The following is a 23,743-nucleotide window of genomic DNA, read 5'->3' on the forward strand; positions in this document are numbered from 1 at the left end:
TCTTATTTGTAATTCTGTTTTAATTCTGTTCATTTTTTTTTCTCTTTAATTATGCAAAATGCCCATGCTCTTTTTCTTTTTTTTTTGTGAAATTTTAAATTGTCTGACCTTATCTCATCTGGGATTTGAAATGCCTTTAATCTTGTTTTTTGTGTAAGTCTTAATTACTTTAATCTATTTTCAAAGTTCAAATGAATTAATCTTTGCCTTAGCTCATTTACCCATTCCAGTTTGAACCCTTAACATTTCTAAGTAGAATTTCTTATTTTAATGACTTTGAAGGCAGGAGGACAAATATACTGTATATATTTTTTAATTTAAGAGTGCTGCAGAGCAGTGATGGTGGTTAGAAAGTGTTTAACACACTGATGCTTGTCGAGCTGATATAGTAAACCTAATTTCTATTTAGATTTTTTTTATTGTTATTCTGTCTCTCACTGTTAAAATACACCTACCATTAAAATTATAGACTGATAATTTCTTTGTCAGTTGGCAAACGTACAAAATCAGCAGGGGATCAGATACTTTTTTCCTTCACTGTATCAGCAGACAATTAGTGTTATAGAGAGCTGTATGCTCATTCTTAATGTAAAGCCTTGAGGTAAAGTCACACTTACAATATATACAAGTGTGGAGCTGAACACATACTAGGTGAAGAATGTGAAAGTAAGTGTGCCCAATGCATATTACCAACTGTATGCAAATGTTTAGTTCAGATTTGTTTATTTTGCCTTGATTCAATCATTTTCACAGGGGATCTCCCATTGACAGGATGTACACTTTCCCTTAGCAACTTACCAGGATTGTAATTTGTATCAGCTTCTGAAATGAACACCAGTAAATTCTCAATTGCAGCTTATTTGAAACAATATGGAATATAATGAAAACAAATATGCTTTATTCTGGTATGTGCTTTTCTTGTATTTGTTAATATGCTAAGGTTTTTATGGTTTCCTTCAGGCATGTACTGATAAAGAGGAAAAAGTCTAAATGGAACAATTATGGCAGAATGTAACTGGAACCTTAACATATCATGCGTTACCTCAAAATGAGACACCCTTAATATCCTGTTTAACTATGAAAGGAGAAAGCATGTGTGGTTCTTTAAAACTTTTGCAGTACATAATTGAGCTTTGTTAAACAATATGTCCTTTTATCCAACAAAAACATACTTACAGCCATAACAATAAAGTGGAAAATAGTTTGCATGCATGAGTTTTTCTTTAAGGACGATTTGTTTAGACAGCCGTACACTATTAAACCACAGACTCTGTGCCTGGTCATACGAGTTAATGATCTTTCAAATTTCACAAGTCTCTGCCCTAAATGATCTGGCTTATCAGTAAGACAGCCTTCGTTATACCCTGTGTTTTTTAGGGCTTGTGTTCTGATACCATTCTCATGACTTTGTTGGTAGGTAAAGCATCACTTGGATAAAAGTCTAGTGTTTTGTTTTTGTTGTTTTTTGTTTTTGTGATTTCAAGGTTACACTTCCATGCTGTTTTCTTTCTTGGATGTCTTTGATATCCAGAGCGTTGACTGGTTCGGATTGGTTTTCGTCCGAGGTTTGCTATAAAAAAGAAACCAATTGGACTCAAAATCTGTATCATCTGTGCGTCATTGTTATTAAAATTAAAGGACATTCGGAAATCATTCTGTGACCCCATGAACGGCTTGCAAATAAAGAACAAAAGACTTAAGGCTGTTGCACACTGGATCTGATATGTCAATTGTTGTCCATTATCCAAAAAGTTGTTCGTGAAGGACCTTGCACATGGATCTGTTCAAACCGCACCAGATACACAGCCTTTCCCCTTCCTGAGCTGGTGTGTGGGAACATGGCCATGAGGACAGCTGCTTGAGCCCCCCCACCCCCCCGTGCATGTCAGTGTATGAGCCCATTGGTAGTTGTCTGTTGCTGATCCTTGATATTTAACCATCATGCAGAAGATTTGTATACTTCGACATCAAAAAACATTGTATCACAAATAAGAGATTGCCTTTCATTCAATCCGTATACATTTCCCCTAGGCCCCAGTGCATGATGGCACTTTAAAATAAATTATTAAAAGTGTTCCGGTAAATATATGCTCTGAATCTATGCATTGTACATTGTCAGACACTGGCCCTTCTAATCCATTGTGATGCAAACTGCTTAAAAATGGAAATATAAAATAACGATCAATGTATCAAAAAATTAATAAGATGGTTCCACAGTCCTGCAATTGAAAATATTAGAATGGCTATTATTTGATTACACCTGGATTTCAGTGTTTGTTTCATAAATTGAATATTGCATTTAGATCCTTCTATACTTTGCTTGTTTTGACAGAAGTATGCAGTGTAAAGGGATTAAAACAATTATAATTGAGTGATGATATGCACTCCAGCTCCTGCATGGTTACAGTCCTGAAGGTTTTAATTGTAACGTAAAATGCTGAAATGCTAATGACCTGAGGATAAGGGTAATTTAGACCTGCAAAAAATATAATTGATTCAATTCAGCCTTCCAGAACCATCAATTAAATAGCTTGGCATTTACAGAGGAATCACAACAAAATATAACATTTTATGAGCACTGCTTATGAAACCTTGCTGGAGAATGTATTTCAATTACTTCTATATATTTATTTAATAGCTGAACAACTTTAAGTGATTGTAAAACAGCACAAGATAGGACCCACATATTAGATAGTTTGGCGTTTTTTGTTTTTGAGATTAATCCAAAAAACCTTTTAAACAATTAATTGTAACAAACTATTTAAGGAGCTGATTTTACCATTAAACAGATTGGCTTCTGTAAGGGTTGCCAGCTGTGTGGTCTTGGAGGGCTACAGTCCAGCATGTTTAAGAGGTAAAGAGCCCTCAATGTCTAAGCACTTTGAACAAATGAAAGCCAGATTAGGTTTGGAAGGCTGCAGGATATGTATGGTTCAGTCCCAGTTATTACTGCATTATTTTAGGAAGCAAGTTATGCCTGTCACATTAAATGGTATCATGTCAATAGAAATTGATTAGTTAATGGATAATTATGGCCAAACCAAGTCCAAATTATCTACAGACACACATAAGGTTGTGGTTATGAGGTATTTCTTAATCTGTGTGAAGAAATGGGTGGCTTATATACATTGCATTGATCACAAAGTAAAATGCTTCAATATAACAAATTGACCTGGCATATTTACAAAAAACCTAACTGTCATTGGGACTGCATTCATTACAACTGTCTAGCTCCAAAAAGACAGTGTCTTACCTCTTGCTTAACATCTGAAAGCAGCAGGTACCAGAGGCCACTAGAATCAACAGCAACAGAGGGATTGTAGGAATGATGACATAAATTAGAAGCAGACCTAGGGCAAGGAAAACATTTGTTTATTAAACTTAAGTTCCTGCAAATGTAAATACCAGATCATGAACCACTGAGCTGGTGCATAGAAATCAATGAAGTGGCAGGACCTATCTCAGATGATCCACTTGCTACCATTTCTGTGACTTCTATATCCACTTCTGGAGCTACATTTTATTTTCTGTTGTGTTTTGAAAACATTTTCCAACCTCTCTCCGTGGCCACATGGGCTTTCTACAAGTGCACTGCTGTCCTCCCATATGCCAAACACATGCTGCTTAGATTTATTGCCTACTCTAAATTGCACCACAGTCAGGTGAGTATGGTGTATGTGTGTGTTAGTCCTGCCCTGCTATGGCCTGGCGTTTTGTCCAGTGTGTCCCCTGCCTTGCATCTTGTGTCAGCGAGGTTAGGCTTCAAGGATGGAGGGATATATAGGCACCATTGCATTTCATGCTTAATTTGATTGACAAACAGACTCAATCCACTGAGACACATCTTTATAAATGACCAAACTATAGTGTGAAGGAGGGATTACCCGAGGATCCTGCTGCTATAACATGCTGAGAGTCTTCGTCTTGACTGGTGGGCATCTCCTTTCTGGTAGGCATACGGCTTGTTGATATTTCTATGAACAAAAGGTTAATTTAACCCATAACAACCCAGCATAATGAATATATTTCCACAAATACACTACTGTTCAAAAGCTTGGGGTCACTTAGAAATGTCCTTGTTTTCCATAAAAACATACATGAAATGAGTTTGAATAGGAAATATAGCAAAATGAATAGGAAATATAGTCATTATATTTATTGAAATAAATAATTATTTGTAATTGAAATAATAATTGTCTCCTTCAAACTTTGCTTTCGTCAAAGAATCATCCATTTGCAGCAATTACAGCCTTGCAGACCTTTGGCATTCTAGTTGTCAGTTTCTGAAGAGATTTCACCCCATGCTTCCTGAAGCACCTCCCACAAGTTGGATTGGCTTGATGTGCACTTCTTACGTAGCATACAGTCAAGCTGCTCCCACAACAGCTCAATAGCGTTGAGATCCGGTGACTATGCTGGCCACTCCAATATAGATGAATATTAGCTGACTGCTTCTTCCCTAAATAGGTCTTGCATAGTTTGGAGTTGTGCTTTGGGTCATTGTCCTGTTGTAGGAGGAAATTGGCTCCAATCAAGTACCGTCCACAGAGTATGGCATGGAGTGATAGCCTTTCTTCTTCAAGATCCCTTTTACCCTGTACAAATCTCCCACTTTACCAACACCAAAGCACCCCCAGACCATCACATTGCCTCCACTCCTCCAGCATCTTTTCATTTGGTCTGCGTCTCACTAATGTTCTTCTTTGTGATCCAAACACCTCAAACTTAGATTTGTCTGTCCATAACACTTTTTCCAATCTTCCTCTGTCCAGTGTCAGTGTTTTCTTTTTATTGGCCAGTCTGAGATATGGCTTTTTCTTTGCAACTCTGCCTAGAAGGTCAGCATCCCGGAGTCGCCTCTTCACTGTTGACGTTGAGACTGGTGTTTTGCAGGTACTATTTAATGAAGCTTCCAGTTGAGGACCTGTGAGGCGTCTGTTTCTCAAACCAGACACTCTAATGTATTTGTCCTATTGCTCAGTTGTGCACCAGGGTCTCCCACTCCTCTGGTTAGATCCAGCTTGCACTGTTTTGTGAAGGGAGTAGTAAACTGCGTTGTACAAGATCTTCAGTTTCTTGGCAATTTCTCGCATGGAATAGCCTTCATTTCTCAAAACAAGAATAGACTGATGAGTTTCAGAAGAAAGTTCTTTGTTTCTGGCCATTTTGAGCCTGTAATCGAACCCACAATTGCTGATGCTCCAGATACTCAACTAGTCTAAAGAAGGCCAGTTTTATTGCTTCTTTAATCAGTACAACAGTTGTCAGCTGTGCTAACATAATTACAAAAGGGTTTTCTAATGATCAATTAGCCTTTTAAAATGATAAACTTGGATCAGCAAACACAACGTGCCATTGGAACACAGGACTGATGGTTGCTGATAATGGGCCTCTGTACGCCAGTGTAGATATTCCATTACAAATCGGCCATTTCCAGCTACAATAGTCATTTACAACATTAACAATGTCTACACCGTATTTCTGATCAATCTGATGTTATTTTAATGGACAAAAAAATTGCTTTTCTTTCAAAAACATGGAAATGTTTAAGTGACCCCAAACTTTTGAATAGTAGTGTATATTGTTAAATATTTACAGCCAATTGCCTCCACTTGATGCACAAGCAATGTTTTTATTTTATGTTCGGTTTTGGTTTTGTGAATGACTACAAGACACTTCTGACACATTCTTCTTGTTCAACCACATAATGAAAATGTATGTTCTTTACTGGTACATCTTTGACCAGTTTTTCTAGTAATTGTAACAATTTTGGGAATAGTATTGGCCTGAAGACTATTGATGTTCATTTTAAGAAAAAACTAAATAAAATTTTACAGCCATCCATAATATTTTCCTTGATCTGTGTTTATTCTACAAATGTGCCTGTGTATGTTCTACCATAAAGGCCAGGTGTGCTCAGTATACCCAGGTGACATTGGCTGTGTATAATAATACAAATGTAAAAACACCTGTACAATGCTTTCAGCAAGGTGAATCTTAAAGAAGAATCTGTATGAATTGTGATTTAATGAGTAACCATCATGTAAAGTGCAACGGAGAGGGAACATTGTGGAGTAGCAGCCTATTTCTAATGTTTGGTAGAATTAAGAATCGTCTGTCAAACACAAAGCTTCCATTAAGTATTGATATTAAAAACTCACAATTTGCAGGTGGGTTAAGATTTGGTCCAGGCCTTCAGCTCGCTGTGTGTTTAGAGTTAATATCATGTTGAAAACCAAACACTTCACCCCCATAGGCTGGACTGCTGGACATCGTACACAACATATATTTATCTAATAAAATTCCCATACAATTACACTTCTAAATTGCACTTTACATGTCTATAACAGTAACAGCTGCTGAACACATTTGAGATCATGCAAGTCTAATACATTCTGTCAAACACAAAATCTTTGCAAGCACATCAAAGTGCAATTCAGCTACTAAATAACATACTCTGTTATGTTTTGTCAATTCAGAGAACACATTTTTTTTTTTTTTTAATAAATCTTACCATATTCCGGCTCCGCTCTGTCTCCTAATTCTTTCTCCAAGATGCTCTCTTCACAGGAAAATACATGTAATCATTCAATTCAGATGGCAACACTGGTATGAACATTTTACGGGCAATAAGAATATTACTTTTTTGGAGGAAATAATGTGTATATATATATATATATATATATATATATATATATATATATATATATATATGTATATATATATATATATATATATAATTGTGTATTCTTAGATTTTCCATGTTAGTCAAAATAATCTCACTGAAATGCAACATTGCACAAAACAGAATGCAGAAAATGGAACAGAGGACAGGTTTTGCAGTTATTTACTGATTAAGCTTTTAATATCAATAACTTGTTGCATTGCCACACTTTCTGGGTCTGTCAGGGTATATACAGTGAGAGAAAAAAGTATTTGATCCCCTGCTGATTTTGTACGTTTGCCCACTGACAAAGAAATGATCAGTCTATAATTTGAATGGTAGGTGTATTATAACAGTGAGAGACAGAATAACAGCAAAAAAATCCAGAAAAATGCATTTCAAAAAAGTTATACATTGATTTGCATGTTAATGAGGGAAATAAGTATTTGACCCCTTCGACTTAGTACTTGGTGGCAAAACCCTTGTTGGCAATCACAGAGGTCAGACGTTTCTTGTAGTTGCCCACCAGGTTTGCACACATCTCAGGAGGGATTTTGTCCCACTCCTCTTTGCAGATCATCTCCAAGTCATTAAGGTTTCGAGGCTGACGTTTGGCAACTCGAACCTTCTGCTCCCTCCACAGATTTTCTATGGGATTAAGGTCTGGAGACTGGCTAGGCCACTCCAGGACCTTAATGTGCTTCTTCTTGAGCCACTCCTTTGTTGCCTTGGCTGTGTGTTTTGGGTCACTGTCATGCTGGAATACCCATCCACGACCCATTTTCAATGCCCTGGCTGAGGGAAGGAGGTTCTCACCCAAGATTTGAAGGTACATGGCCCTGTCCATCGTCCCTTTGATGCGGTGCAGTTGTCCTGTCCCCTTAGCAGAAAAACACCCCCAAAGCATAATGTTTCCACCTCCATGTTTGACGGTGGGGATGGTTTTCTTGGGGTCATTCCTCCTCCTCCAAACACGGCGAGTTGAGTTGATGCCAAAGAGCTCGATTTTGGCCTCATCTGACCACAACACTTTCACCCAGTTCTCCTCTGAATCATTCAGATGTTGGCAAACTTCAGACGGGCCTGTACATGTACTTTCTTGAGCAGGGGGACCTTGCGGGCGCTGCAGGATTTCAGTCCTTCACGGTGTAGTGTGTTACCAATTGTTTTCTTGGTGACTATGGTCCCAGCTGCCTTGAGATCATTAACAAGATCCTCCCGTGTAGTTCTGGGCTGATTCCTCACCGTTCTCATTATCATTGAAACTCCACGAGGTGAGATCTTACATGGAGCTCCAGACCGAGGGAGACTGACAGTTATTTTGTGTTTCTTCCATTTGCGAAAAATCCCACCAACTGTTGTCACCTTCTCACCAAGCTGCTTGGTGATGGTCTTGTAGCCCATTCCAGCCTTGTGTAGGTCTGACATCCTTGGACAGCTCTTTGGTCTTGGCCATGGTGGAGAGTTTGGAATCTGATTGATTGATTGCTTCTGTGGACAGGTGTGTTTTATACAGGTAACGAGCTGAGGAATCTAGCTTGTTACCTGTATAAAAGACACCTGGGAGCCAGAAATCTTGCTGATTGATAGGGGATCAAATACTTATTTCCCTCATTAACATGCACATCAGTTTATAACTTTTTTGAAATGCGTTTTTCTGGATTTTTTTGCTGTTATTCTGTCTCTCACTGTTAAAATACACCTACCATTAAAATTATAGACTGATCATTTCTTTGTCAGTGGGCAAACGTACAAAATCAGCAGGGGATCAAATACTTTTTTCTCTCACTGTATATATATATATATATATATATATATATATATATATATATATATATATATATATATATTATTTAATGGATGAGTTCTATTATCCTTCAGATGTAATGGTTGAAGTGAAGCCTGTGTTTGGCATTGCATTCCATCACAGAATGGAATATTTTTGTTTTTAGAATTACCCATCCATTTTGTACTTTATATCTTATTTCATCACTGTTTAAGCAAAAATAAGGTGCAGATGTATTAATGTATTGTGCTTGAGAAAAAAGGTAAATAAAAAATAAGGCAGACTTTTTCTGGTTACATGTTTTTTACATTTACATTTTGCTATAAATATACATTTTATTACACAATGCTTTTTATGTATTCATTAATATACTTCAGACATCAAGACTCCTTTGAAGTTATTTGTCTTTATTAAGTAATATAGATAGGAGGGTATTTTTTGCTTCCCAAAAGATTAAAATAAATTAAAATATTTATGAAAAAGAATAAAATCCTAGTTGAAATGCCTATAAAGAAAGAAAGATACACACGGGAGATGTACCATGTTCTGCGTCCATAGCATTTTATATGTATCTACAGCAGTATACAACAGTTATGGTGTCAATGTACCACAATGTATTTCCTAGGCATTTAATTCAGTTGCCTATAATCAATTTAACATTCATATTTCTTGGACAGCAGCCATTGTGTTTTATTACGCCATTACTGACATATCCAGAAACTTTGCCATTACAGTTTACGCTTAACATCATTATTTTGGTTGTAAACCACTTTGGCTCAACAAACTATAACAATGTATCAAGGATAGGTAGCCAAAGGTAGGTAGTGTCATGTAGACTAAAGTACTTGCTACAACCACCACAATACATTTTTAGTGGTAACAGTCTCGTGATTTAAGGGAACCTTTGTGAAATAAGGAAATATTAAAAAAAAAAAACTATTCTAAGAATAGTAGATCACAGACAATAGGAAGCTTCAAATCTATCAATAGACCATAATCTCTGACAATACAGTCTTCATATTGTAACTGATCTAATTATTGTCAAACAGGCCCTGCTTAAAGAGACACACCAAAAGCAAAATTACTATGTGTATTTTGATTATTTATATGTACAGTTTGTTTTTCTACATGTATTTATTTTGTTCTACCTGCCTTTTAAGCCAAATTGGTTTCTTAATTAAACATAAGCTGAAGCAATTAATTTTTTGTCAAGTGCTAGTGTTGGTCTCTAAGTTAATTAGCTTTTTACTGATGATGGCGCAAATCTGCTGTAGCCTTTTCAACCTCTCTTTTAGCTTACTGCAAAGGTTTGTGGAACAGAAGTAGAAATATGGCTTTGCTGTCATAACCTCATTAACAGTGCTGCAGGATTTATTAAGTTAAGCAGTGATTTCCATTAGGATTTTCATTATTTGGGACCAAGAAATCATTACAACAATCAAACTAGTGCAAATATGTCAAGGATTTTCTATTAGGAAAATTAATGGGAATATTGTGTATTTAGTGTAGTCAATTCTATGAGTAGAATAATGTGTGTTTAACTTTATACATGAATCTGACAATTTATCTATCTGTGTATATACCTAATACAGTTTTTTGCAGTGGTGCAAGGAAGTATGTTTCTTATATCACTACAGATCAATACATATTAACTATAATGTATTTCCAGTGATACATTACTTAAGCATGGCATTAAGGTAAATATTTAAATTTTTACTATCTATAAACATGTAATTTTTGTATTGTTTGGTGCTCAGAAAACATCAGGAGACACTTCTTCACACAGAGAGTTGTCAGACTATAGAACAAACTACCAAGCAATGTGGTTGAAGCTGAAAATTTGGGAACATTTAAAAGTAGACCGGATAAGATCCTTGGATTGGTTATTAATGGACACCAAACGAGCATGATGGGGCGAATGGCCTCCTCTCGTTTGTAAACTTTCTTATGTTTCTTATGTTCTTATTTTAATTTTGCATAAATTCATGGTTGAGACTTTAGTGTCTTGACAGCTCTATGATTAAGCAGGGATTCAAACCCACATGGTTATTATTTTCTGGGATGCATTCTGTGACACCTCACATGTCTGGGCTCCGAATGTGCCTCTTTGGGAGTTGGCGTGTCAGTAAACTCTGTACCTGGTTCATATTTGCAGATAAAGTTGTGCTTCATGTTGCATCGGTCATCGTTCCACTGGTAGAGGTATGCTCCCCCGAGTCCGTGGTGTGCAGTGGGCTGATGGTACATCACAACGCAGGCTTCCCCTCCACAAGATGGCTCATCATAATACCAGTTCCTGAAACAATCAGTTGAAAGTGTGTAGTTTGTATATCTTTGGCATCTTACTGGCCATTCAATGTTGCTGTGTGTCTCACCCCGGTAAGGAATGATATCCTATGTGTTTCTAACTGGGTTGTGAATCCCTTTCACAGAACTGACAATTGTATTGAATTTGTTTTAACTGGAATAATTATTTGTGTGTGTTTTTTCTCTACATGCATTTGGAATCACCAATTGTGCTAATGCATCTTGGCTCGTTGCTATGAATCCCACCGCCTTCACGTGGGGAGAGTGAGGAAGTATGACCAGGTTCCTCCAATCCTGGCCATCCTAGAGCTGCCCATCTCTTTTCACCATACAGGCTACACAGCCCACATGAGAGGTTCAGAACTGATCAGAGAAGAGGCACACCCCTCCCAGCAGTACCAGCTAGCTAAGAGGGCTCTTCTGTGGCCTTTTTGAGCATCATTAGTTTAGGGACCCTGTATTTCAGTGCTTCTTTTTGTGGATATTAATTATTTATGTGTAGCAGGGTCATTCTACCCTGGATGCACTGTTTGGTGTTTTATCACCTAAGAGACAGTCAGTTTTGTGCCTATGCACCCTTTTCTTTAATCTAGCCTGCTTTTGTTTTCACTTAGACAGGCATAGCACACCTTATTAATACAAAACTCTTAAAATAATGCTCACTGCTTTTGGTCACGACCCAACACACTGACAGAATTGCAAAGGAGAGGAGACCTTGGTGTGGAGATCATGAATTCTTTGTCAAGAGGATTGCAGCCTTCAGCAAAAGAAAAGCATTTACTAGTTACTAATCATCTCCCTGTTTAAGGCAATGCTTGGCAGAGTGATAGAAAAATATTACATGCCAGCCAGGACCCTGCATCTAATTTGCCTACAGAACAACATTACAGAAGCAGTCAGATGGCCCCCTCTGAAGGTCATGTGACAATGAACCAGGAAGCATAAATAGTGGAGACAGAGACAGTTATTGATCTAAAGTTAGGCTGCTGCATGGTCAGTGTATGCAGTAGGAAGAACTGAAGGGTGTCAGTGCAATGAAGTAGGGATGACTAAACTTCGGAGAATGACCAACAGAGGAAAACCCAAACATATGCCTTGTTTTGGATTAAGAACATCTTCCCAGTAAAGCACTTTCTGCTGTTAAGCTTGACAAGGAATTGTCTAAGCCCACTGTTTGATGGCCTGGTGTATAACTTAGCTTTCTACTATTTTAAGTAGCAACTGAAGACAGTCACCTTGTGCACCAAAGAGGGAGCTAAGTTTTACAAACCTCTGTGACTGTTTTAAGTTTTGTTGCACCCTTTGTCATCACTGGCAATAAAACAGCAGGAAATTTTCCTCAGTTTTCTTCTGAAGTCCTGTGTTATCTGCCATTTGTTTCATCCCCATATACTATGAGGGATTCTCCTGCCTATTAAAACACACATAATACCACTTCGCCAAGAGGTCGAGCCCCACTAGCAAGGTGTTGAATTATTCATTATTATTATAATTATTATTATAGTATTATTAATGTGGTAGATGACATATTCCAAGGTAGGTATATGTGTGTATGTACAGTATATATGCGGATGTGGATGCAGAGTGAATGGATAAAATATAATAAAGGCAAACGTGATTTAAAAAATAAATAGGACGAAATACAATCTATACCTTATATCTATAAACTTATATCCACTTGGTAAGCAGCCCAAGTTGCAGTGATTTTGAAGAGAACAGTTCAGCTTTAAGATGCATAAAAACCACAAGGTTTTATTCCATTTGTAAAAGTTATATATGAAACATTTATTTCCTGAACGTGAGAGTGTTCTGGTAAGCTTGCCTGACCCTTTTTGCTGGGCTTTTTAAAACACACGCCTTCCTTTTTTTCTCTTTATATTACAATATTTTAAATCATAAATATATTTATACAAATGTGAAAAGCAAATATTGTATTTTACTGAAAACCTATCTAGCTACTGGTTGTAGCTTGTTCGAGTCCTACAGAAAAAAACAGTGTACCCGTCTCGACGGATTGAAGTCTAACATTGGTGGTGTTTTCTGTGGCTTGTGTTCCTGTTTGATCTGAGGACTGCAATTGCCTTTGCCTGGGAATGAGCTGTTCCTGCGGAGTTGATCCCCATTAAGCTGGATTTTCCATTGCTGTGTGTTGATTTAGCTTGGTTGTCGCCCTCATGTCTTCATGGATTAGAGTCTAATAATTCACACTGAAATGCTGCCAAACGTTTGCCTGCTTTTTTCCTGTTGCACCCCATTCACACTTTGTTTGAATCGGGGAAATTTGCTGGCAAGGACCCATTCACACAGAAAACAGAAATTGCCGGCCCTAACGCTGTGGCCATGGGACCGAGACACTACAGAAGCCTGTGGATCTGGAGAGCAGACCCGGACCAGTGTTGCCAGGTCCTCGCCGTAATTTCCCCCCTAACTGGTCCTAAAATCCCCAAAATCACATATTTTACCCCAAAAATTTGAAACAAAGCGAGGTATGGGGTGTGTGTGTTGGTGAAGTGAGGTGGGGGGTTTGCTGTTGTAGTGATGTGGGGTGAGGGGGAAACCCCTAAATTCCCCCATGTTAAAAAAATATCCCCCAAGACTTCCCCGTACAAATGTTGCCCCCAAATTTCGCACAGGGCACTTAAAATTCCCCCAAATTTGTGGGGAAATCCCCCAAACTGGCAACAGTGACCCGGACCGACACTTTGGACGTGTCTGTGTAAGTGCGATCATTTCCCCGTTTAAAGATATGGCAGCAGCAGTAAAATACTCCGAGATGGATATTTAGGAGACGTCACACTACTGTGTTATTGTATATTTTTTATATATGCAAAACAATCACCATTCGGCAGCGCAACGCTGATTGTAATATTCACAAATATAGTCGTCTATTGTTGTGTCTGTATAACTGCATGCAGTGTTTAATAGACAGCTGGATGCGTCATTATTCAGACTGTTGTCATATGATTATGAAAATGAATTGCTTTGCTGGTCAGATCTGCGCACATTGTGCACAACGTGAACGCATCCATGTATTATTTGGTTGTATCAGAAGTAGTCAAATGTGTTAGACTACATGTAGTAACTTTATTGCCGTGATTACTGTTATTGGCAGACGCCCTTATCCAGGGCGACTTACAAATAAGAGCAATACAAAGTGCAAAACTACAGTACAGTTCAAAGCATAATGCAAATTACAATGTACACACGTGTATATAGGAAATATAGTGTACAATACAATGTAGTCATATGTATTTGTAATTGTACGCGTTACGCTGCCATTTCTTATAATATATGCATTAATCATGTAAAATGTAAACATCCGGTGTTTCATTAAAACAAAAAGAACCGAGTTCACTTGATTATTGCAATATGATCGGAGTCCTGAGAAAACACGGAAGTGAACCACGATAACGAGCCCCAGTTACGAGCCGAGCAGTTTGTACACAAGACAAAAGACTGATACACTGTTTCAAAGCAAACGAACCGAACCGATTTCGTTTGAAACGAACCCAGTGTGAGGGGGTAACACGTGTGCCTGTACAGAGATAACATATTTTGTATTATTTATTGTTACCTAACTTCTGACATGTGTGACAATAGTTAGCATTGCATACGCCAGCCTGTTCGTTCATCAATCACGCTCAGAATTGATGCGAGAATATTATTTTAAACTACCCGGTTCGTTTCTCGTTACGGCCACAATTTCCTGCTCAAAGGTGGCTTAACCTTGTGATGTGGTCTCAAAAATGCGCCCCTATTCTGATTGGTTACAGCAGTTAGCTGACGCACTGCGTCGACACGCAAGGACTTGACGCTGAATCATTTTCCTGTGCCATTGTGAAGGTGTTTTAACATTTGTATTATTTTTTATGATTTACCCTTTAAGTGTCTGTGGAAATATCCTAGTAAATGTCCTATAAATGATACTCCTCATCTCTCTGGGAACTATTGGAAAATAATCCATCGGGCCCAGGCGATTTATTTGTCTTAAGTGCTCTTGGCCCCCATAGCACTTCCTCCTCTGTTATGCTGATGCTGTGCAGTACTGTGTGAGGTCCTCCCTTAATGTGTGACATGTTATTGGCTTCTTCCTGTGTAAAATAGTCCCTGCAGTTATTTTTTAATCCACTTACTCTTTTAGACACCTAACTCCATCCTTAAGTGTTTCTTTGCTATTGCTAGTGCTGGGAAAAACATCAACTCCTCCCAGAAGTTAGTTTGGTGGGGTTATACTCCTGCTGAAGTTTGTTCTGTTGCTGCTGTTCCCAATTATATTTTATACAGTAATATATACACTCACCTAAAGGATTATTAGGAACACCATACTAATACTGTGTTTGACCCCCTTTTGCCTTCAGAACTGCCGTAATTCTACGTGGCATTGATTCAACAAGGTGCTGAAAGGATTCTTTAGAAATGTTGGCCCATATTGATAGGATAGCATCTTGCAGTTGATGGAGATTTGTGGGATGCACATCCAGGGCACGAAGCTCCCGTTCCACCACATCCCAAAGATGCTCTATTGGGTTGAGATCTGGTGACTGTGGGGGCCAGTTTAGTACAGTGAACTCATTGTCATGTTCAAGAAACCAATTTGAAATGATTCGACCTTTGTGACATGGTGCATTATCCTGCTGGAAGTAGCCATCAGAGGATGGGTACATGGTGGTCATAAAGGGATGGACATGGTCAGAAACAATGCTCAGGTAGGCCGTGGCATTTAAACGATGCCCAATTGGCACTAAGGGGCCTAAAGTGTGCCAAGAAAACATCCCCCACACCATTACACCACCACCACCAGCCTGCACAGTGGTAACAAGGCATGATGGATCCATGTTCTCATTCTGTTTACGCCAAATTCTGACTCTACCATCTGAATGTCTCAACAGAAATCGAGACTCATCAGACCAGGCAACATTTTTCCAGTCTTCAACTGTCCTATTTTGGTGAGCTTGTGCAAATTGTAGCCTCTTTTTCCTATTTGTAGTGGAGATGAGTGGTACCCGGTGGGGTCTTCTGCTGTTGTAGCCCATCCGCCTCAAGGTTGTACGTGTTGTGGCTTCACAAATGCTTTGCTGCATACCTCGGTTGTAACAAGTGGTTATTTCAGTCAAAGTTACTCTTCTATCAGCTTGAATCAGTTGGCCCATTCTCCTCTGACCTCTAGCATCAACAAGGCATTTTCGCCCACAGGACTGCCGCATACTGGATGTTTTTCCCTTTTCACACCATTCTTTGTAAACCCTATGGTAAAATGGTTGTGCGTGAAAATCCCAGTAACTGAGCAGATTGTGAAATACTCAGACCGGCCCGTCTGGCACCAACAACCATTCCACGCTCAAAATTGCTTAAATCACCTTTCTTTCCCATTCAAACATTCAGTTTGGAGTTCAGGAGATTGTCTTGACCAGGACCACACCCCTAAATGCATTGAAGCAACTGCCATATGATTGGTTGGTTAGATAATTGCATTAATGAGAAATTGAACAGGTGTTCCTAATAATCCTTTAGGTGAGTGTACACTGCTGTGTTATTAGCCTCATAGATATAGCATAGATAGATATGTGTTTCTATACTGACACATAAGGAAACAAAAACTGTGTCCTATTTTTTTGTCGTTTTGTTTCGTCTGCTCTCAAGCTTTGTTCCTGTTTCCATGAGTTTGTCACATTAAACAGATGGATGAAATTCTGGGCCTGATTGACTGACTTTTCTAACCTTTCTTTTCATAATATAAATCACATGCACATTTAACAGTTGCTGATTTGTTACTTATTTGTTGATTGTAATGCATTCAAATAATATATATCCATTCACCTGAACTGAGACACACTCCCATCTGTCCACTTGTACAGGTCTGGGCAGGCAGTGAAGGAGCCGTGTTCATGGCCTTCCCCATTCCTCATTAGGCCAATCCAGAAGTCTCCATCCAAAATCCCTGAGCCCGAAGAGGTTAAGTCCTGCAATAGTTTTTCTATGACTTTCTGCTCTTTTTCACTTTCTATGCTCAGAAGAGCCCCGCTATCAATTTCACAGGCCTTGCGTGCTTCCTCAAAGGCTACTCTGCTGGACATGTCTTTGAAGTAGGCAATCTTATAGCAGGGGTGCTTTGGTCCACCGTAACACACAGTTTGACCTGAAAGAAAAAGCCCAAAAAACAACAATCAAACAAACATGAGTAAAATAGCCGATACATTAAATATACATTCAATTTATGTTTGAGCAAAATGTGTTTTTTTTTTAACAGTACATATATACAACTCAGTGTGGTGGTTAAGAGCTTTGTCATTTTGTCAGTTGTTTACTTGGAACAATGGAGAGAGTTGCTAGTTCCGACTGCCAAGTTTCAAATTGGAAATGCACTCCCTTTATATTCAGCTTGGATATTTTGTGGGTCTTGAGAGCATTGCCACAGTATTGCCATGACTAAGCTAAACTACACAGAAGAACCATTCCATTTTAAAAAAGGTAGTTTAAAACATTCTTAGCAAAAGGTGAAGAAAAAACTGTAGTAGAGTAAGCATACTAAATCACCAAACAAATATGGAGTTGCTGCGTCTCGTCTGATGGCAGTCTGTTTTGCTCTATTTTAAAAACATGAATGACTTATTTATTGTAATTGACTTGAACATGACAATAGTTGCATTCCCCAGTATTTCTATAGTTAACAAATCAAATCAAATGTAATGAAAGTAGGATAAGCTGTTATGCAGACATACAAACACAATCTTGTCATGTGTGAATCCCCCCCCCCTCCCTTTGCCAATATATCTTTAATAAGATAATATGCAATAAACACCCATAAAGGTATTCCAGGTAACTCATCTTGAGAGAGAACCTGATGTCCCATTTGGATTTCCTGTCCCTCCTTTACCAGCGTGCCAGAATGCGAATGCAGAAGCTATAACCATGCAAGCATCAAGGGATGCCAAGTATGTGAATATAAGGCAACTTTGATAATTTTAGTAATTATCAATATATATTTTAATGAAAAGACACAAAAGAAGCTGGGAGCAGCTCCATTAGCAACATTTTCAGCTAATCAAGTAGAAGAGACATTATTTACAACAGCTGACAGCATAGTGTCTGATAATGCCATCAGACGAGACGCAGCAACTTCATATTTGTATGTTGTAGAATACCGACCGGATTTATATTTTTTGATAGATGTATTGCATTGCTTTGCATTGTGAGTTTACTTCCACCCAGGTGTCACTTTGGATGGTCATTGTTCTGCTGAAGGGAAATCTTTTGCAGACTGAAGCAAATTTTCCTCAAGGATTTGCCTGTATTTATCGCCATCCATTTTGCCCTCTGACCTAACAAGCTTCTCAGTCGCTGCAAAGCATCCCCATAACACGATGCTACCACCACCATGTTTCACAGTAGGGATGTTGTAACCTGTATAATGTGCTGTATTGGGTTTACACCCAACGCTTTGCATTTAGACCAAATAGTTAAATTTGTGTTTAATTGGACCACAGAATGTTCTTGCAAATTACAAGCAGGATTCTACATGGGCTTTTTTCAGAAATGGCTTCCTTCTTGATACTCTTCAAACAGGACAGATTTGTGGAGTACTATTTTTGACACATGCACAGTTCCTACCATCTCAGCCTTGGATCACTGTCAGAGTTGTCAATGGCCTCTTGGTGGTTTCTCTGAGAAATGCCCAGATGCCTCTGACAAATTCTCTTACCCAGCTGCTCAGTTTGGGATGACAGTCTGCTCTAAGCAGATTCTGGGTGGTGCCATAAACCTTCCACTTCTGAATGATCGACATGACTGTGCCTCAAGGGATATTCAATGCCTTTGAAATATTTGTATACCCCTCCCCTGATCTCTGCCTTTCCACAGCTTTATCCCAGGGTTGTTTTGAAAGTTCCTGTCTTTGCTTTGAATGCACTACCTAACTGTGGGACCTTACAGAGACAGGTGTATTTAATCTTATTGAATGAAGACTTTTCAGATTTTAATTTGTATTGTTTTCAACCCCCCCCCCCCAACAAAACGTGAAGTTCTATAACATTATCAAAATACGTTGATGTTTATTAGAATTTGCTGATCCCATTGTTGAACATATGCTGTTTATCTGCCATAATACATAGTTCTCTTTGTCAATGTAAAATGAAAAGAAGAAAAACTAAATAAATTCATACAGCAAAGCCTTTAATACTTACAACCTATTTTACTCATAAAATTCGGATAATCGCTATGATTAATATATTTGCAGTTAAAAGTGCAATAATACATTTAGCTTGCTGTCCAAGGGTACTTTAAATAATTGCTTTGGCCCAAATTGCATTATCATCAGTTTGTGCATTTACGATGAGTCTAGTCAGTCTTGAACTCAGAGCAGGAATCAGCAGTTTTCTATAATTTCCCCCCCCCCCGATAAGCATTTGCTTAAGGAAAGCCTGGAAATCCCTGTAGACAGTTTTAATTAACCCAATCCAATTAAAATTACAGTCCAAGGGCTTAATATAATTTAATGTAAATTGTCAGGATGTGGTGATGGGAAGTTAGAAAGTGTTAACTCTACTATTTAGAAAATATCTTAAAATCTTAAGTTCCTTCAGTGTCTAAGAGCAGAGCAGCACAAAAGCAATGCTTACTTACAGCAATGACTTTGCTTCTTTTAGTCTGATATTTTGGATCTCGATTTAGTGTATTTGGAATGCCAGCTCCACTTGGCGACCTGAGATTGCCTGAATGGAACAATAGTATTGGAACATAAAAATACATTTCTTAACTTCTTGCTTAACAGTAAAGCTTTAAAGGATTTCTTTGTAAATGTGATGGTACTGTACTCCAGGTGCTATTTTTCTGCGGGCAGTTCAGAGCAGTGATATAGACTTCACCTTTTTCTCTTATTCTACTGTGTTTCCTCTTATTGCTATAAGGCTGGTAAATGTTGCTATGCTAATTGCCATGGGCTCCATTGTTAAATATTTTAATTTGTATTTGTATTAATGTGTAGGATTGAATCTCCATTGGAATATGGAATTGAAATAGAGTTAACGCCACTGAATCTCAACGTCTGATTCAAACACACTCCAAAGCACATGGAAGATTTATTTTTAGTCAAATTAACTGAACTGCACATTAGCTTTTCACCCAATTACCCCCCCCCCCCCCCAATTCTGGCTATCACTATCTGTATATTTGCTGATCACATGTCCCTTCATCCCCATTTCCTGCCTGATGTAATTCATTTGAGGTGTTGAAACCCTGATCCTTGCTAAAATCCAAAATACCCAGTACAAACTTGAGAAAAGAAAACCTTTGCTCTATTGAAACATACAAGCAGCTCCAAAAGGAGGAAACAAAATGGAATGAATAAAAGTCCCATTGTGAATTGGGAATTGTTCGTTTCAAACTAAAAAAGGAGACCCAAATTGCACCTCTGGGGAATCACTGTTAGAATACATTCAATAATTGCTTTTAATTACCCTGGACTGTTCTGAATTCTAAATCAGCTGAGCCCTCTGTGAGGAATCACAAGTACTTCTATATTTTATATTTTAAATGCCTTCGGAATAAAAATGTTTATACATTTAAAAATGGTAATTTGACCTTACTTACATTAAATTTGAGAGTTTGTGCATTGTAGCTTAATACCTGTAGTTTTCATGAGATTTCATGAGATTTCATCACTACTGGATTTACCTCTAATATATTTAATGTAAGGGTCATGTTAACTGAACTGATAAGCATTCGGAAGGTATTTAACTTTGTTTATTTGGTAGTTGGCATAAACATACCTGGGATAAGTTATTTTCTAAATATTTTATAAAGGTATTGGTATTACAGATCAAGTAGAACAGGAATTCTTCATTAAATTAAACAATATACCAGCTGGTGTATATATTCAGGTTATAGTTGCATTACAGAAAACAACCCTATTGCTCTGGAGTAAACACATAATAGTAGATATTAATGCCATCATCAATTTTGTACAACTGAGTCGCAAAGCCGAAACTAGCCAACCAGAAAGGAAAGCAAACAACAACAAAAAACACTTGTAGGACACTAGCTACTTTCCACAGTTCAACAACAATTTCCTGAAAAGTGCAAGAGGTGGCAGTACTAGGAACAAGCATAGAAAAAACAGATACAACAAACTAGTCAAAGATATAATTTAAAACGATGAAAGCAATCATTTTGGAGGCAGGTTTATCCTGCTTAACAACAAAGAAACCACACAAAAAAATAAAATATAAAGATGGAACTTACTTGATTGCAATATACAAATAGGCAATCACCATAGACAATGTACAAATATTTGATACTTGTAATCTTACAGCTTTAACATCTGGGGCTCAGAACAAAAACTCGTCATGTTCGTTGACTGCTGCTGATTATGACAAAATCAATGTAACAATTAAAATCCACCCACCAACATGCAGAGTGCCAAAATTAAAACACTTGCCAAATGTTGCCCCTCTTGACATTTTCCATACAGCATGCTCTCCCATTACAAATTGTGTAAAGTGTATTTAGTACTGTGGGATTCTTTGGAAGCCTGTGCCCTCTTCAGGTTTTCATTGTAAAGTAGAAAGACATATCCTGGATGATATCACAGTTCACAACCGTACACATTACAGTGATGATGTTTATAATTATTATTAAGAGTTTAAGAATTGTATCTGTAAAAATGCTCAAAACATGTGCTACCAAATTAATTTTTAAAATGGTATGAACACTTGTGTAAACTTCTCTCATTGGTAGATTAGTTAGTCGAAAACAGAATATTCTATTTAATTAAATGCACATTTTCATTGTTTTCAATTTGTTCTTGGTATTTAAAAGTTATATGTTCAGTTTTCGTGTTTTAGATTTTGCTTTTGAAGTATAAGAAAAATGTGTCAAGATTGTTTGCCTGTTAATATGAGCATTTTAAAATCGGTTTCTTTTTAATAAAATGTGTAAGTATACTCTAGAGAAGATGCATGACAGAATATGAAATGAAATGAATATCACCTAAACCAATACTGATAAATGCATAATCGTAACATGATCTTATTTCTAGCTTTTACATCTTAGACAATCATGATTTACCTACAAAAGAAAAAAAAATCTAATAACTAGCATGCATTTTATGTCTGAACAATGAAGAAAATTGAACATATTTATCCTGTTATAGTTAGTAAAGCCAGTGCACAATAACTTGTACTGTGCTACATATTTATTTCTGTGGTGAAAACCTGTCATACATTACTTACCGCTAACAACTCTTGCACCAAAGCTGCTTTGAGCCAATAATAGCACTCCCCACAATATAGGAATCATTCTCAAGTTGCAACTTGTATTCAGGTAATTGAACAGCATTGTTACATTAAAGGTGAAAATAAATGAATACATATATAAATATAAAAAAGACAGAAGAGCAGAGCCGTATAGTCCTGAGGTTAGTCACAGCAGGTCAGCCAATTCAGTTTAGCGAGTAGCATCTTATTTTCTGAGAGAGACTCTGTGTGCGTTAAGTGAACTCAAAGAGCAAACAAAGCACTGGAGCTTTCACCCTAATGTAATTGCTATGATGTGTGTAATATACTGAGAGCCAGTGACACTAAACTGCCATCCCCACTCTGCCTATTGATTGCTCACTGACTGCCTAAGATATGCAACAGCCAATAAAATAGGACAGTATTATATCCCTCTAATATCAGAACATATAACCAGTTACTTTTCTAAATATTTAACCACTTATTTACAATTGTAACTGAAAGTATTCACATCCCTCATTTAAGACAATTGTATTTGGTGTTTTTATTTGGTTTTGTAATTGTTGTTCAACACAAATGGTGTTTGTATTAATTACTTGGTTTTAATTAATTCAATTTGCAATGGGAAAAGAAAATCATAAATTTTACAGCAAGCAGGAATCATTCAAAATCATCTGACCTTCTGATTAATTCTCCAGTGCATCAGAAATGATTTTTATATATAGAAGGAACCAGAAAGACACCACAACGGAGGCTGGCCTCGGTTTTATTTCATTAACTACATAAACATGCAACAGCTTGACATGAGTTTGTTTCTCCAGGTCTGTGACTGACTTGCATTTTTGTAGAAGGGTATAGCCTTTTTTCCCTTATTATATGATACAAAGTTATGTTTATCCTTCGGATTACAGGCTTAAGGTTATGATACAATACTAATGTGTATGTTACCCCCAGTTCAGTTCAAAATGTTCCGTTATTCAATTCTCCCTAAGAACACTGCTGCCATTTATAGTTCACAGACCTGGACGTTTGTTATAAACTGCATAGCAATGTTAATGAAGCGGATTACCTAGGATACTCAAAATAATGGAAGAAACTGTTGGATCAATAAACTGCTACCAGGACCAACCAAATGTGAAATATGGCATATTTATAATTTATAGCTTTTATTCTTATGTCCTACTGCAGCAAAGAACAGTGCCCAAATTCGGTCCCCTTATTAAAAATCAGTATGTTAAACAGTTTGACTGTGGGTTTGAAGATTGTACTTCGTTCATTGGAAGACCAGACAGATCAATCGCAAGGCAGGGAACAAGTAACTACAGAGTGCAATTCAACTTATCGTTTTCATAACTTCTCAATCAGTTGTGCCTTGTAGTCTATGCAAGTAGTCACCTTCTACACAAACAGGAAACAGGAAGGGGACTGTTTGAGTGACTGACACAGGGGCCTATAGGCAGCTTTGATAGAAAGATGTTTCGATGAGGTAATGTAAATGAGTTAAAACCCCTCCCACCTGGGCAGTGCTTCCGACTCGAAAGATAACTGAGTTTTAACTGGAACTGGACTAGCAGGGTATTCTGTGACCTTAAGATAAACCAACACAGAGGTAGGAGGTATACATTATTAAATTCAGGATCTTAGAACAATCTCAGACATTCTTAGAACCTTACTTGGGTCTAGAATAAGGCACCCCCCACTCAGGTATCATGTATCGATGACTTTCTCAATCAACCTCCTCGAATCAGGTGTCAGACA

General features: G+C 37.7%; 1 protein-coding gene across 1 annotated transcript; it reads right to left on the bottom strand.

Annotated features, from left to right (window-relative positions):
* Positions 1-70: 70 nt before the first annotated feature.
* On the bottom strand, positions 71-22,267 carry chodl (chondrolectin). The gene is made up of 7 exons (XM_066699963.1): positions 21,983-22,267; positions 16,575-16,893; positions 10,589-10,746; positions 6,515-6,562; positions 3,885-3,974; positions 3,254-3,350; positions 71-1,570 (listed from the first exon to the last, which is right to left on the bottom strand). Exons 1-7 carry the CDS (start codon positions 22,119-22,121, stop codon positions 1,486-1,488), a joined length of 936 nt encoding a protein of 311 aa, XP_066556060.1. The 5' UTR covers positions 22,122-22,267; the 3' UTR covers positions 71-1,485.
* Positions 22,268-23,743: the final 1,476 nt, after the last annotated feature.

This window comes from Amia ocellicauda, chromosome 3 (genome assembly GCF_036373705.1).
Source record: "Amia ocellicauda isolate fAmiCal2 chromosome 3, fAmiCal2.hap1, whole genome shotgun sequence".
In the NCBI taxonomy this organism is placed as follows: Eukaryota; Metazoa; Chordata; class Actinopteri; order Amiiformes; family Amiidae; genus Amia; species Amia ocellicauda.

Bases quoted from the DNA above. Each gene is read 5' to 3' on its own strand.
- chodl (XM_066699963.1), bottom strand. From the start codon at position 22,121: ATGTATTCATTTATTTTCACCTTTAATGTAACAATGCTGTTCAATTAC. The intron at 6,563-10,588 runs GTACAGAGTTTA...TTTCCTGTGAAG, and splicing joins TATCTGCAAATATGAACCAG to AGAGCATCTTGGAGAAAGAA. The intron at 3,975-6,514 runs GTAAGATTTATT...TTTTGTTCATAG, and splicing joins CAGAGCGGAGCCGGAATATG to AAATATCAACAAGCCGTATG.